Raw genomic sequence first — 15,044 nt, 5'->3', positions numbered from 1 at the left:
GATGATGCAATATCTTGTATGAAGGACAGTTGTTTTGCTATATTTCAAATCCAAGCCATACTCTTAACTGAAACATTTGTACTAAGAAAATTTTGCACTGTCTATGCTGTATTCAAGAGCTTCTACCGATCCTATGAGGTATGTCACTTTCAAGCAATTGAGTCTAACAAATCAATTGGAAATGACAGATGTTAGCCACAAACCCATACACAGTAGCACCAAAAAAATCATGATATGAGCAAAACTACATAACAAAAAAAGAACTAAAAAAGCAGAGAGGTCAAAGAATCATTAGTACACAAAAGAAATACTATTAAAATTAAATTGTACAAGTAACTGTACTGTCAATGCCTTCTTGCTGATTTTAATCAAACTCCTTAAGGTTCAGCACAGACAACTAAGGCGACCACACCATTTGCTACTAGCAAAGTCACAAGGCCTTGCATGAAGGTTATTCTAAGAGCCAATCTAACTATTGTACCACAGTACTCAACAGATCAGATCTCAGAAAGCTGTTTTGAGTAAACATATCAATTTCAATGTCCAGTAACTTGGTATATCTCAGGAAGAGAAATGCAACCAAGATTTATTTGAAAAGCTGAAAATACCCTCCCTGAAAGGGTAGCAAAACATGATTGTGACCTGGCTGATATACAAAACATCCAACTTAAAAATGGAAGTATTCATTCAAAGCAAATAAATAAGAAAAATGAGCAGTTACAAGAAGGAAGTTTTTACTTTGTTCATAGAATCATCACAAGTATATATCTCCTTTAAATGGCAGAAATACACCAATACACACACAAAGGTTTTCTAAATTTATGAGGTGCTGAGTTCAGACAGTAGGCTTCTTGGAATAGTGATTTAAACAAACAAACAAAAAAAAGCTCTGGTACTCTGCACCAGATATTAGATCTGATAAGCAAGCATGGTGGCGGCTGTGCCTGAATTGTAACTCTCAGCTTACCTTTCTTTTTCTTCTTTCTTCATCATCTAGATGCTTTTCTTTCTCCTTCTCAGACTTTTTTTTCTTTTTTTTCTTCTTTTCTTTATGTCGTTCTCGCTCATGATCTGATCTGTCATCATAGTAACTGGAATCATGCCCTGACCCAGAGAGTTCGGTCACTTCGCTTCCTCCAACTTTAAGCACCAGCTTTAAGGGTTTTTCCAAAGGTTTATCCATATAATCTAAATTAAAAAAAAAAAAAAAAACAAAAAAAACCCCAACATTTCATAAACGCACAGAGAGATGACAGCACACAGCAATTACAGAATCACAGAACCAATTAGGTTGGAAAATACCTCTGAAGTCATTGAGTCCAATCTATCACTGAACACTACAATGTCAACTAGATCATGGCACTGAGTGCCACATCCAGTTTTTCCTTAAACACCTCTAGGGATAGTGGCTCCACCACATCCCTGGGCAGCCCATTCCAATATACAACCACTTTTCCTCCAAAGAAATTCTTCCTAATGTCCAACCTGAACCTCCCCCGCTGCAGCTTGAGGCTTTGTCCTCTCATCCTGTCACTAGTTCCCTGGGAGAAGAGCCCAACTCCCACCTGGCTACAACGTCTTTTCAGGTGTTTGCACAGAGTGATAGGGTCATGCTGGAGCCTCCTGTTCTTCAGGCTAAAGACCCTCAGCTCCAAAGCTGCTTCTAGAAATACTGTTTGTAAGAATTTGCTGCACGTCAAAAATATACACAATACAATTGGAAAAAAAACAATACCTAAGACTCATAAATCCAAACTAATAGACAGTCGTTCAGCACACGTTACGTTGTGATTTTCCACAAACCCGTAACACGGAAGAAACCGACTCCTCGGCTTTCCCTGAAAACGTTGCAAGGTCCTTGTCAGAGCAAGGTGAAATTAAGCATCACTCGAGCACCGCAGAGACCGGATCCCACCAGGAACAGCCGCAGGAACCACGGAGACGCCCGGGCTCACAACCCACCCCTCGTCCCGCGTTCCCCAGGCCGCCCCCGTCGCCGGCAGCCCCGGCACTTAAACCAGGGCCTGTCCCTGTGAGCCCCCCAGCCCTGCAGCGATGCCGGGTCCCGCCGACAGCCGGGGCGGAGGGAGGGGCGGGCGCGTCCCGGGAACAAAGAGGGTCTCCCCCGGCGCTTACCGCTGTAGGCGGTGGCGGAGGTCGAGCGCCATTCTGCCTTCTCCGCTTTGTGCTTCTTGTGCTTCTTCCCCATGGCAGAGCCAGCGCCGGAGCCCGAACCAGCCCCGCCGGAAGCGCCGGGACGGGCGGACCCTCCCACCTCGGGCGGAGGAAGATCCGGGTGAGGAGCCGGCCCGCCCTGCCCTGCCCAGCGCGCCCTTTACGAACGGGCGGCGGCCGCAGTGAGCTGCCTCGGGTTCGTCCCGCGCTCCCGGGCTCCTTCCCGCTGCGCTAGCGCGTCTCTCCCGAGACCGTGCCTGCCGTGAGGTGATTCCCGGTGTCCAGCGTTGAGGGCAGGAGCGGCCCGGCCGCGCTCGTGGCGTATCCCGAGGCTGACGTCGCCATCTCCTGAGGGAGGGAAGTGCCGATCCCGTTCCTTGCTGTGGGCGAGGTGCATGCGGACGGGGCACCGGGAAAGGACTGGCTGTGCCCTGGGCGTATAGCAGACCCTGGGAATTGCTTCTCCTTGGTATCGCTTTTCCCCTAGGAGCGAGAAGGATGGATGATGCCGCAGGGGAGCTGAAGCAAGCGCTCCCAAACGTGTGTGACAACGTTCAGATCCATGTGGAAGTTCATCAGAAATCGAGCAGGTCTCTCTGATCACCATGTAACTTTCTGTAACTTGTGTCTGTTTCCTTTTGGTCTCTTGCTGTGCACCCTCAGGAGCCCACGGGACTCTGCTTTGCCATCTCTGTGCTCTCCCATGAGTTTCCATGCCAGTGTCTCTTCCTAAGATTGAACAATTCCATTTCTCTCAATTTCATCTGATAATCAAGTTGGTGGCCACATTCGGGACTTGCTCTGGTTTATCCTCGTCTCTCTTATGGCAGAGCTTGAAACTGCATGCAGTACTCCGGATGTGGTCCCACAAAGGCAGTGGATGGAAAGAATCGCTTTCCCTAATGTTGACACTCTTGATAGCACAGCCTAAAATAAGGTTGACCTTATTTGTAGCAGGGGCACACTGCTGGCTCACTGCCATTTTGTCCAGCAGTACCCCAGGCCCTTTTCTACAAAACTACTCTTCATCAGGTTGACCTCTGCTCTGTTCTGTTATCTGAGCAGTGAATGGAGAGATGGGATTTCATGTTTACTTTTGTTGAACCTCAAGAAGTTCCTGTCAAACTATATCTCCAACCTGCAGAGGTCCCTCTGAATGGCAGCCCTGCTCTCTAGAGTACTGACAGTCTCCCTGCTTTGGTGTTATCCATAAACTTGCTGCAATTGCTTTCCATTCCATCATCAAAGGTGTAAATGAGGGTGTAAAAACAGTGTTAACAGTACCCCCCACACCTCTTCCAGCCTGAGTTATTGGCAGCTCTGCTTAGTCTTTGTACTAATAATTGCAACCCTCTGAGCTGAACAGTCCAACCACCTCACTGTCCATTTATCCAGTCCTTATCTTAACAGTCTGGCTATCTGGATACAATAGGAGAGCATGTCCAAGTTGTTGCAAAAATCAAGTTGTAAAATATCCACAGCTCTCTTTTTGTCAGGCTTAAAAAACAAGGAAGTTGGAATTTGCACTGGTTATACATCACTGAAATTGCAAGACTAAGTTAAAGCCTTTCTGAAACCTTCAAATGGCATTCCTTTTCCTGTAGCTTTTTTCTCTTCTACTGGAATTCTGCTTATAGTATGTCCCCATCCCGAGGTACCAGCTGCCCTCAGACTTGAAAGTATAATGGAGCTTCCAAGCTAATCTTACCACATTCAGTCTAGTAGCTTGGCTATGAGTTTTTCTGTTTTTTCTGCTGAAACACAATCAGATTGCATAACTGATTTCCATTCTTGAAGTCTTCTAGCTGTGTCATTCTGTGTCCCCTGATATGATCTCAAACAGAGCAAATAGTATTCCTTGGATTGTGTCTTTTAGTGCACAAATTAAAAACAAGTATCAAGTTTGTTGCTTTTGCAAACAGACTGAATTTGATAGGGTTTTTTCTTTTTTCCTGCAGAATGTTGGGGGGGAGTTAAGTGGGTTTTTTTGTATTGGGGTTTTTTTGGTTGTTTTGTTAGTTTTGTGTGTGTGAGATGGAATCTGTTTTCCATGAAGACTTAGTGTATGAAATAATGCACTCTGACACTAATTCATATTTCCTTATAAATGTCAATGCCATGTAGTAATGGTGTTCCTTTCTCGTTAGTGTGGCCAAGAAAGAAGATATTAGGATGAGTGTCCTAAAGCTGTTGAACAGACATACCATCGTGTTTGGTGATTACAAGTGGACAGAGTTTGATGACAGTTTCCTTAAGAACAATGTGCAGTCTGTGTCGATTGTGGATACGGAGCTGAAGCTGAAAGACAGACAGGTATTTGCAGTCAAGAATGTACAGCTCTGTTCATATGCCCGTGAACTAGTTGTAGGTAGACTGGTGGTGGCCTAAGGACATAAGCAAGACAAGGTCTATAGGATGACGTAGTATCTCTTATTAGGCTGACTAATATAACCAGGAAAACATGGCTAATTTTTTGGACCTACACTGCTTAGTAAGGTCTGAAACAGAAATAGTAGGCTTCAGAGATGAATGCCAGCTGAAAACTGTAGCTGTCTTTTGTTATAATTAGCTTTGAATGAGAAATATGATGCATTAGAAGTCTTTTCATGTTCATTCTAGCCTATTGACTTGAGCAAAAGCAGTATTTCTCTGCATATTTTTCATCTGAATGAAGAAGGACCAACCTCTGAGAACCTGGAAGAAGAAAATGAGGATATCACTGCAGCTCACCACTGGGTTCTGCCAGCAGGTACCCTTGTGATATTTCTGGAAGGTCTAGAGCAATTACAATGAAAGAAAACCTTGGAAAGGCTAGAAGGGTTTATAGGGTTATCTGTTAAAGGTATTATTTGTATATATTGTTTAACTTTGTCCTTTGTCTGTGGAACCAATATATTTGGACATTTTTCTTTATGGTTTTGACTGAACTGCTACAGTGGTTCCAAAACACATCATTTATTTCTATAATACTCATGGATGTGTGGAAATAACTGGTCTTGTGGTCTAAAATGTATAGGCATAATCAGAAGCATTGAAGTTTTTAATCCTACAAGCTGCATTCCAAATTTTGACTTGGAGACCCACAGGAAATTCATCACTTTAAATACTCATTTTCCAGAGCTCACTGCTGGCTTCCAGCTCCCAAGGCAGTGTCGTTTTTATATCTGAAACAGACAAACAAAGAGATCTAGAGTCCTCAGAATGTTTTCTGAAGAGAAAAATAAGCCTTTGCTCTGCAATAGAGCACGACCTGCCTGTTACTATCTTGAGCTTGGAGAAGTTGGATTCTGTGCCTGGAAGGAGAAGCACAGGTGTGAGCTTAAGCCCAAACAGACAGTTATTCTGAAGTGTTTCCTACTTTCTCCGTGTTTCAAAATGCCTAACTATCTATTACATTTATTTTCAGAAAGAATTCAATCTGAGACATTGACATTATTCCTACATTATTGTGGTTTATAGTTGCTCAGTCTTTTCTGCTTTTGTTTGCTGAAAGTAAGAAACTAACTGCTGGGAATGACTGATACCCAAATGACAACTTCAGTTTTTTGTGCGTTATTCAGCCACATACTTTTTTTGGTCCTCTACATCTTGATGTTAATATAAAAAAAAAAAAAAAAAAAAAAAAAAAAAAAGGCAAAGCTGAATAATAAAAATGTCCTTAGAACCCTCCTCCCACCCCAACTTGTCCTAGCTCTCTGTCTTGGAGAAATGTAGGTCCACTGCCTCTTGAGGGTGGAAAGAATTATATTTGTCCTTTCATGTTAAGAAATCAACATTAATTTCTCAACACAATTATTTGACAGATTTGAGCAATTTGAGAAACTGCTGAATTTGTCTGTTAGGAAGTAGTGTTTGCATTTTGAGAAAAATAACTCCTGATTTTTTTTACAGATATTTTAATTGCTCTCATTTATCTATTTTTAGTTGAGAATAATTTGAAAACTGCTTTGTGCTGCAATGATAGGCTACAAGTTCCCAGACTAATTTATCCTAAGCAAGTATATAATATATTGCTTTTCCAGCTGAATTCCACGGCCTTTGGGAAAGTCTCATATATGACAGTGAAGTAAAAGCAAACGTAAGTTAAAAATTAATAACAATTAAGATTACTTGAGGAGAAGTAAGAGTTGAAATGAGGCCTGTTTGAAGTTTACTGCATCCCTTGGAGATGTGGTGAGTGCAGGCTAGGCAGAAGGGGATGGGAGTTTAACTGTGTGTTTCTGGCAGCAGCTAAACAATTAATTGGCTTGGCAGTAGTGTCAGCCAGCACTGTCACTGTTCATAAAATGCACACTGAATGATTGAAGTGTGCTCCCACTTGAATGCTGGTGAGACGTTTGAAAGAGGCAGAACAGTTCCATGGGGTCATTTTCTGGCTCAAAGATTCTGTGCATTCATCAAAGGTTGTGATAATAAATGCCAGAGCTCGTAGAACAGAAATACCACAATCTGGAATCTAGTAATTGTGATGTGACTATAAACCACAAGTGACTAAACTCAGTTGTTCTTATGACAGCACTCATTAAAATGTTTATTGTGCTTCTTGAAAAAAAAAAGCTTCTAACTGACATTTTTGGACACAAGTAATTAATTCGTTAGCTTGTTTGTAATACCATAGGTACAGTATTCTCACTTAAGTCTTTATAAACAAATACAGAAAAGCAAAACATTCCAGGGATTGTACTTCTTCATTTATAAGGTAAATATGAATTAACGTGTCCATGTTTGTCTAATTTATGAAACTGATTTCCAAGTCATCTATGAAATGACAAGACTATCTAATTAGACTTGCTGATGTACTAAATAACAGCAAGCTGATCACTGTTGACTGTAAGTGTATACTGGTAGAACGAAATGGTTGCTTTTAATGACTGAAACTAGGACTACTTCTGTAAAAATAATTGTGCTGAATCTTCATTCTTTAAAGCATGGAACTGCCTGGGCATGGTTGGGTTCTACGGGCTCTGAAATGGTTGCTGTGAATTTTCAAAATAGTACAGTCTGTGTCCATGGAATATTGAAAAACATGTGGATTAAGTTCAGTCGTTTTTGCTGTTGTGTAACTGCTCCACTGTGAGCATGAGATTTTGCAGGAGTACTGTCATATTGTCCTGTTAACACCTGTGGATCAAAAGCATGTTACAGGTAAGAGTGACAGAAGGTAATGTGGTATCAGGTGTTATGATAGGTAAAAGTCAGTATAGATTCACACCTGAAGTTCATAATCATTTTGTTGAAAGAGTTCTCTACTTCCTAATTCTAGAAATTCTAAATTTTTTTAAGTATTTTTAGAAGCAAGCATTCAGGGAAGTACATGAAACTTCCCTTATTTGGAAGGGTAAACAATCTACAAATTTGTTGCAGTAGCTGATACAAATGCTTCAGTAAAAATGAAGTAAAATGTGAAAGGAAATGCTTTGGTGGGCTTAGTAAAACAAACTGAACAAATGTATAGCTGTACAAACAGTACCGAGAGTTTGAGTCTTTGACCCTCTGTGCTTGGGCAGCTTGTGTTTTATAGATGCACTGTAAGTGGGACAATGAAAAATGAAAATAATTTCGCTTCCTTAAAGCATTTAATTTATTAATTTAAAAGTTCTAAGTCTCTATTTGTGCCCAGTACATTCTATTCATATTCTTGAGAGTAGGACAGAAATTAATTCCCATACTTTGGAGAAATAAGTTTGCCTATGACTAAAAGACATGAGTGGTTTTTTTGTTGTTGTTGTTATGAGTATGCAGTAGGCATGATTAGGAGATTGCTTCTGTCTGTAATTGTATTTGCTCTTATGTCTCTAAGTGTCTATTTTTCTCCTTTTCAATTAGTTACTTGATTACGTGACAACAACATTATTGTTCTCTGACAAAAATGTCGACAGCAACCTGATATCATGGAACAGAGTTGTTTTGCTGCATGGTAAAAACGATCTCTCTTAAATCGAGTACATTTGTTGGCCATCTGTTTATACTTTCCTTCTGGCAAAAATTGTATTGCAGGCCTGTTGTAGTGAAATTAGATGATACAAAAATAGCAGGGAAATATCCTCTTTATTATACAAGTTTAAATTAAGTGTAATGTCAATATTCATGTGTACTATGTTTTGCAGGAATTTAAATTCTGAAATTTACAGTGCAGTGACAGCTGTGGGGTTTTTTAATTTTCATTTTTAAGTGATATTGCAGCTTTTTTAAAGAGCAAAAATCATGCAGATACTGAGAACATTAGGAGGCATATATTAGTTTCACTTTTATCCCAGTATTAAATATTTTGTTAGTTATGGCTTTATAAAAACTTTGAGGAAACTGGGAAATAAATCTGTGTGTTGTGTTTTTTACACTTTTACACTGTGTGTTCTATTGCCAAGTATGTAGGCAGTACTCTCACTAATTTAGTTGTTTCAGTGAAGCTGTAACCTTCAGTCAGTCCTAGCTTACTGTGGAAGTTATACCAGAAATGAGATTAGCATCAGATGAATCCATTTGCTTGCAAAATGCAGCTTGCTATTGATTAATTGCATTAATTTTGTCATAAAGAATAATGTTCAAAAATAAAAGATCATGGTGGAAGTATTTGTTGATTGTACTTAAGTTATAACTGTCAATATAACAGCTGCAGGATGTTTTTGTTTGAACAACTATTTATTTCAGACTGTTAGCAATGTATTTATGATAGATATATTTAATTTTAATAATGAGCTTATTACTGTGATCACAAAAAAATTAATTCTAGGAAATCTGCAACTGTTGCAGTGTGAAATACATTTATACTGTAATGCCAGTACTGGCTTTGAATGAAAGTACTGTCACTTGGTTGACATTAACAGTTTGTTTAGCACCCACCCATGATTTCCCACAGATTCATACTCTTGTATGAATCACTATGCTTGTACTTGCCTGTTTGACTCTAGGACTGTAGTGGAATAAGCGATTTTCTCAGAATACTCAGGCCTACTGTGTTTTTATTCTACAGTTAGTGCTATGATGAAATAGAGTAGTTAAAAAGCTGTTACATGTCATTAACAATCTGATGCAAATTCTGTGTAATGTATGGATCTGATTTCAAACTAGGCCCTCCTGGAACTGGGAAAACTTCTCTCTGTAAAGCATTGGCTCAGAAGCTGACAATTCGACTGTCATACAGGTGATAATTTTTTTGAAATTTTTCACTTTAGTTTACTTTGTAAACTAGTTGCTCTTTTTCACTAGCCCAAATATATGTAATATTTGATTTCAAGTAACTTGTGCCAAGTGCTGATATCCTTTTTTTATACTGCACCCAGCTAGCAATAAAACTGATCTGATAGACTGTCTATGATATTTAATGCCTTTAAAAATGTGTCATTATTTGTGCCTAGGTGTGTAAAACAAATTCCAGTGACAATATAGTAATTTGTGCTCCTATTGTACATCAATGAATATTAAAGGACAAAGGATCACAGATTATTTTGATATTTCTATCTTCTTGTTCAAGAAAGCCTGTTCTTAATAGGTAGCAATTTTGTAACCAATTTGTTTTGTACTTGGATTGTCTGAATAACACAATCTACAGAGGTCAGTTTGTATATCAGACAAGTAATAAGAATTAGCCTTAAAATTTATAGCAACTTAACAAATTTATTTACAAAAATAAATGTTATATAAAATACGAGGTGTAACGTAAGTAATGGGAGCGATCTGAATGTGTGAAAAACATGGGCTATATGTTGTGTGGTTGAAATATTTTGTCATAAGGAGATCCATGCACTGCTAAGTAAATAAGTTTCATACTTTTATATGAGTTCTTGCTATACTGAAGAAAATCTTACATGAACAGAAGAATGAGGCAATTAGCATGGTAACTGTTACTTAAAGTATATTTAAATAGCACCTGTTCTAATGGAGACATTCTAATAGGAATTTAATGTGAAGAATTCTACTGAGACATGTTGTTGGAAATCACAATTGAAACAGGTGTTATGTCTTGAAAAGTAGGTAGTTTAAAGTACTAATTCACAGAATTCCAGGGAGAGAATGAGACTTGCAGGAGTTAATGATATCACTGACTTTTATTTACAATGGAGTTGATACTTACTTTTCCCTTTATACTTTAGGTACAGGTATGGACAGTTTATTGAGATAAACAGCCACAGTCTTTTCTCTAAATGGTTTTCTGAGGTATGTATTGATGTAGCTAATTAAGTAGACACTGTGTTTTAGAAATTACACTGTTTCTGTTGAGCTTGTTTCATTTATGCACCAAAGATTACTCACAATAATTAACATGTTTGAGAATGCTTAAATAGAAGTTATATTAGAAAGTTATTTTAAAAAACAGGTATTTCCATCTTTAAATATGGTAAGCCTTGGGAAGTTGTGTGGTAAGGAAATAAACATCTACATATGGTGTCTTTATAGAGTGGCAAGCTTGTAACCAAGATGTTCCAGAAGATTCAAGAGTTAGTTGATGACCAAGATGCTCTTGTATTTGTACTGATTGATGAGGTATGATTCCAATAGCATTGTTGTATATAAAATTTAGCAGGAAGTAACTTGCTGGGGAGAAACTGTAATAGTCCTCATTTGTAAAGAACAGTAAAAGCACATCTATGGTATTTCGTAAGCTATACAGCTTTGTGCAGAAGAGTGAATTTTAATCTTGACTGCTGCAGATTTGAGAGATTTGGAAGGAACATAGTGCCATTTAGCAGGCAAATTACAGCTGAAAATTAATTGAAGCCTTTCTTGGTGGGACTTCCTTGCTGCTGTGTGTTTAAAAGTGGAGCAAAAGTAGGCTAGATTTGTATTATTTGTACTCTTCATCTGTTGTAAAGCTCTAAAATACATTAATATGGTTCAGTTCATTGTCTACATTCTCTGCAGAGTTGCATACCTAAGCAATTCAGTAAGTATGTACTTTATTAGCTTGTTTTATTGAAATATCTATGGGGAAGCTCATTCTAAATTAAATGTATTCATTATTCTGGTGGTGTTCCATTTCACTCACTACACTTTGCTTCCTTGACATGCCTTTCCTACTCCCTGTAATTTCCTAGTTAACAAAAGATTTTGAAGATGGAGTTTTAGATACCAGACGCAAGGATCTGAGGGTATATTGGCTGGGTTATTTGTTTGCTGCCAGGACTCCAAATGTGCAATCTTTTTGGTTTTTTTGGTGTTTGGTGATTTTTGTTGTTGTTGTTTTGGTTGATTGGTTTGGGTTTTTTGTAGGTGGAAAGCCTCACAGCAGCCCGCAGTGCCTTCAAGGCAGGCACAGAGCCTTCAGATGCTATTCGTGTGGTAAATGCTGTACTGACACAAATAGATCAGATTAAAAGGTAAACTCATATTATTAGAACAGCAAAAGATAATTGACAATTTCAGGATTCCTGCTAAATTTCAGTTCCTACTTGGAATGCTAAAACAAATTGGTTAGTGAACTGTTGTTTGTTAATGATGCTAATTTTGAAAAGACATAGGAGTAATCCAGCAGAGTATTTTGCATGTACCTGAGTGGACAATCAAATCACCAGGCTGTATACTTACCTTAAAGATAGGGAGAGGAAAAAGGACAGATCATCATGATGTGTGCTTGGAGAGACAAGAATAAGATGAATGAAGAATTTGTTTATTATATACCGCTTCTGGATGTCAATCTAAAGCAGACTTGGACAAAACGTGGTTTAGAAGAAATTGTTAATCTTGCTCGCTCCACTTTGTATGCTGGATTTAGTGCAGCATACCAGCTGTTTTTCATTCCTGCCATTTCCCTTTCCTTATTGTGCATCCTTGGCACTGTTCACAGAATGGTGCCCTAGTATTTGGCCCTGTCTTGCAGCTAATTAAATATGTCTTATTCATATATAAAAGTTGACAGGTTTTTTCTAAAAACAGCTGTGGTTAAGAATGTTCTTTCATTGCTTAGAGCAAGGATATGTTCTCTTTTAAGCTCACTCTGAAGTCATTTGCAGTTAGAATATGTCACAATGCCAGTTAAACTATATACTTTCAACTAAATTGAAACAGAAAACATGTAGATTAAAGTTTCAAATTTATGAGTCTTCTTTTCAAAATCTTTTTTTTGTGGTAGAAGCTATGCCAATAGGCTCTAGATAGTTAATGTATATCACTTCTAGAATAGGATTAGGGAAACTGTGGACACTTGAGAAACAACTAAAAGAAAGAGACTATGCATTGAAATAGGCTGCTGATAACTGGCCAAGAGCTTCAGATCATTTAATGTAATTGCTGGTTGACAAGTGTGATGTGACTGCTTATTGCAAGAAATTACATGAGTCATAAGAGGGAAGGTCTTGATTTGCCAGTCAGAAAAGGAGATAAAACATGTGACCTAAAAATATGCTTTTGTCTTGAAGGTATCCCAACGTAGTTATCCTGACTACTTCAAATATTACGGAGAAAATTGACATGGCCTTTGTAGACAGGGCTGACATAAAGCAATACATTGGACCTCCATCTGCTGCAGCAATATTTAGAATATATCTTTCTTGCTTGGAAGAACTGATGAAGGTAATATTTGAAAGCAAGACTGCAAAATGTCCTATTTCAATAAATTTGACTTTTTAACCATACTTCCTAAGTAACAAAAATACAAAAATTTAATTCCTTCTCTGTATTTCCACTCCTACTGTAGAATTTAATTTTGAATGTATTTGTTTTTCATACAACAATGTATAACTCTTCTTTTTAGTGTCAAATAATATATCCTCGACAGCAACTTCTGACACTCAGAGAGCTAGAGATGATAGGCTTCGTAGAAAATAATGTGTCAAGGCTAAGCCTTGTACTAAAAGAAATCTCAAGGTAAGGTTCTGAAATTCTACTTTTTTTCATATATATATTGAGTTGTGGAATGATGTATAAAAGTAGCTGAATTTCATAGCAGTTAGAGTTCTGAAACGTTCCCATTTTTTTTCTGTTGGGGATAGTGCAAAACTTTTTAGGGGACCAAAAGTCAACGCAATCATGATTTGCTCACATTTCTTAGTCTCAGAACAGACTTGGCTTGGTACTGCTTCTGGTTTCTGCTCTGCCATTTGAAGTCCTCTTGACAGATTGCTGGCCAGATTAGTGAGATGCCTTAGGTTTCAGTGGATATTGGAAATTGTAATGCAGGTTAGCAGAAATAGCATGGGCCTCAGGTCCTGCTAAGAAAGTGTCTTGAAATACCTAGCAATCTACTAAATCAGTATTTAACATGGAGATGTAAGTGGACAGAAGCAAGGGAGAAGGGAATGAAGTGTAAATGGACAGTATTATGGTTTTCCGAGGATGTTCATAGAGCAAATAGTCTTTCACTCCAGCATAACAGTTCTTGAAACAATAAATAAAAATTATATTCACAGCATCAAGCAATGTTTTTTTCCAAAGTGCTGGTCCCTGTGGAACAAAATAAAATAACATAAAGTTAGCAAAGTGTGTTTTCTTTCTGTTCCTGAAGTATGCAATCTTAACCAGTGAGGAGTGGAGTAAAAGCATGTAAGTTTTTCCAGGGATAGAGGTTTGCAGTCTACATATGCAGAGTGGTGCTTGGAGAAGACAGGAAACATGTATCAAGTAGGTGAGGTGAAGGAAACTGTAAATTGTTGGTAGGAGAAAAGCAGTAGCGATGAGGTCCAAACTTCAAAACAGTTTTTTTTCAAGTCCTTCCAAGAGTGGTTATGTCTGTACCATACCCTTTTGGTGTAGACATTCCCCCAAACTCATGAGATATGGCACAGTGATATGAAGGGCATGATGTAAGCATTGGCAGGCAACTGTGACTATGCTGTTTCTGTTCCCTCGCTTCCGTTTTTGTATTATACTCTATAGCCTCCCATAAACAGAATTTGTCTGTTCTCTTCCTGCTCCTGCTAAAAGAGCTGCAAGTGACCTGCTGAATTGTGATCTGAGGTTTTTTTAGAGCAATTTAGTGGAGAGACAAGAAAAAGGAAAGGTCTTCTAAGAGTGAACATTTAGCATTTAAGCAGCACTTGTGTCTGTTTTACTGTAGAAGAAGTGAAGGTCTTGGTGGCCGAGTCCTGAGAAAGCTTCCTTTCCTAGCACATGCACTTTATATTCAAGTAAGTGTATTATATTCAAGTGAGTTTATTCTATTCATTATAATTTAGTTTGGGTTTGAGACAGGCAGGAAGACATTGGGACACTGCCTGAAGTTAACCCCCCTTTTGATCTAAATTTCACTTGTTTCTGCAGCTTTGTAGACTGCAACAGTTATGTGCTGGCCATAATCTAAAATGGGATTGAAGAAGTGATGTGGGATTGACCTGTCAAGCAGCATTCTACTTTTAATTAAATTAATGAATATTGATATTGATTCTCTGATAATTCCTTGCTGAAAAAACCCTCTGCCACTTTATAAATATTATTAATTTGTTAAAAGCCTTTTTTTAAGCAAATCTACAGTAGTAGTAATTGACTCAAGACCTTCAATAGCTTGACTTTGACTTTGCCATGCTATCTTGTTTAAAATAAACTTGCAGTTTGTTTTGTAGCATTTTGAAAATTTTGTAACATGGAAGTCAAATATTTCTCTTACTGATACTGTGATTTTTATGTAAAATATTATGTCTGCCTATTGCTGTAGTGTGTCTAACAAAATGTTCTCTTATTTTCAGTCCCCCAGTGTTACAATGACAACATTTCTTCAGGCTCTTTCACTTGCAGTAGACAAACAATTTGAAGAAAGAAAGAATCTTGAAGACTGTGTGTGATACTCCACTGTTTTGTAGTTGACTATTGTTATATTTTTCATACAAATTGTGCAACTTTTATGCATCTGTAAAATAAATTGTCAGCACCTTAAAAAACCTGGAATGCCTCTTCTAGTTTTTAAAAATATCCATTAATAAACAATTAAGAAAGTTTACAGC

The 15,044-nt window shown here is 38.2% G+C and overlaps 2 protein-coding genes across 10 annotated transcripts in view; one reads left to right on the top strand and one right to left on the bottom strand.

Moving 5' to 3' along the window:
* Window positions 1-2,277, bottom strand: part of BRD9 (bromodomain containing 9) — a 23,103-nt gene extending 20,826 nt beyond the window's left edge. For all 6 annotated transcript variants that reach the window (XM_017822350.1, XM_017822357.1, XM_017822360.1 and 3 more), the window contains exons 1-2: window positions 2,137-2,277; window positions 968-1,188 (exon numbers count right to left, since the gene is read on the bottom strand). In XM_017822350.1, coding sequence (XP_017677839.1) covers window positions 968-1,188; window positions 2,137-2,209 — 294 coding nt within the window. In that variant the 5' untranslated portion in view covers window positions 2,210-2,277. The remainder of the gene's footprint in view (window positions 1-967; window positions 1,189-2,136) is intronic.
* Window positions 2,220-15,044, top strand: TRIP13 (thyroid hormone receptor interactor 13). 4 transcript variants are annotated; one of them, XM_017822408.1, is made up of 14 exons: window positions 2,220-2,296; window positions 2,663-2,765; window positions 4,323-4,488; window positions 4,795-4,924; window positions 6,198-6,253; window positions 8,002-8,092; window positions 9,244-9,316; window positions 10,266-10,329; window positions 10,570-10,656; window positions 11,383-11,489; window positions 12,528-12,681; window positions 12,863-12,975; window positions 14,165-14,234; window positions 14,790-14,982. In XM_017822408.1, the coding sequence occupies exons 2-14, from the start codon at window positions 2,674-2,676 to the stop codon at window positions 14,883-14,885; spliced, it is 1,299 nt and encodes a 432-aa protein (XP_017677897.1). In that variant the 5' UTR covers window positions 2,220-2,296; window positions 2,663-2,673; the 3' UTR covers window positions 14,886-14,982. The 4 variants fall into 4 exon arrangements, with proteins under 4 accessions (XP_017677897.1, XP_017677889.1, XP_017677904.1 ...); XM_017822400.1 differs by lacking the exon at window positions 2,220-2,296 and adding an exon at window positions 2,308-2,566; XM_017822415.1 differs by lacking the exons at window positions 2,220-2,296; window positions 10,570-10,656 and having other exon boundaries at window positions 2,308-2,765; window positions 14,790-15,044.

This window comes from Lepidothrix coronata, unplaced genomic scaffold (assembly GCF_001604755.1).
Source record: "Lepidothrix coronata isolate B3197 unplaced genomic scaffold, Lepidothrix_coronata-1.0 Scaffold3, whole genome shotgun sequence".
NCBI lineage: Eukaryota > Metazoa > Chordata > Aves > Passeriformes > Pipridae > Lepidothrix > Lepidothrix coronata.
The sequence above is the reverse complement of the archived record's forward strand: the minus strand, read 5'-3'. Positions and strand labels throughout refer to the sequence as shown.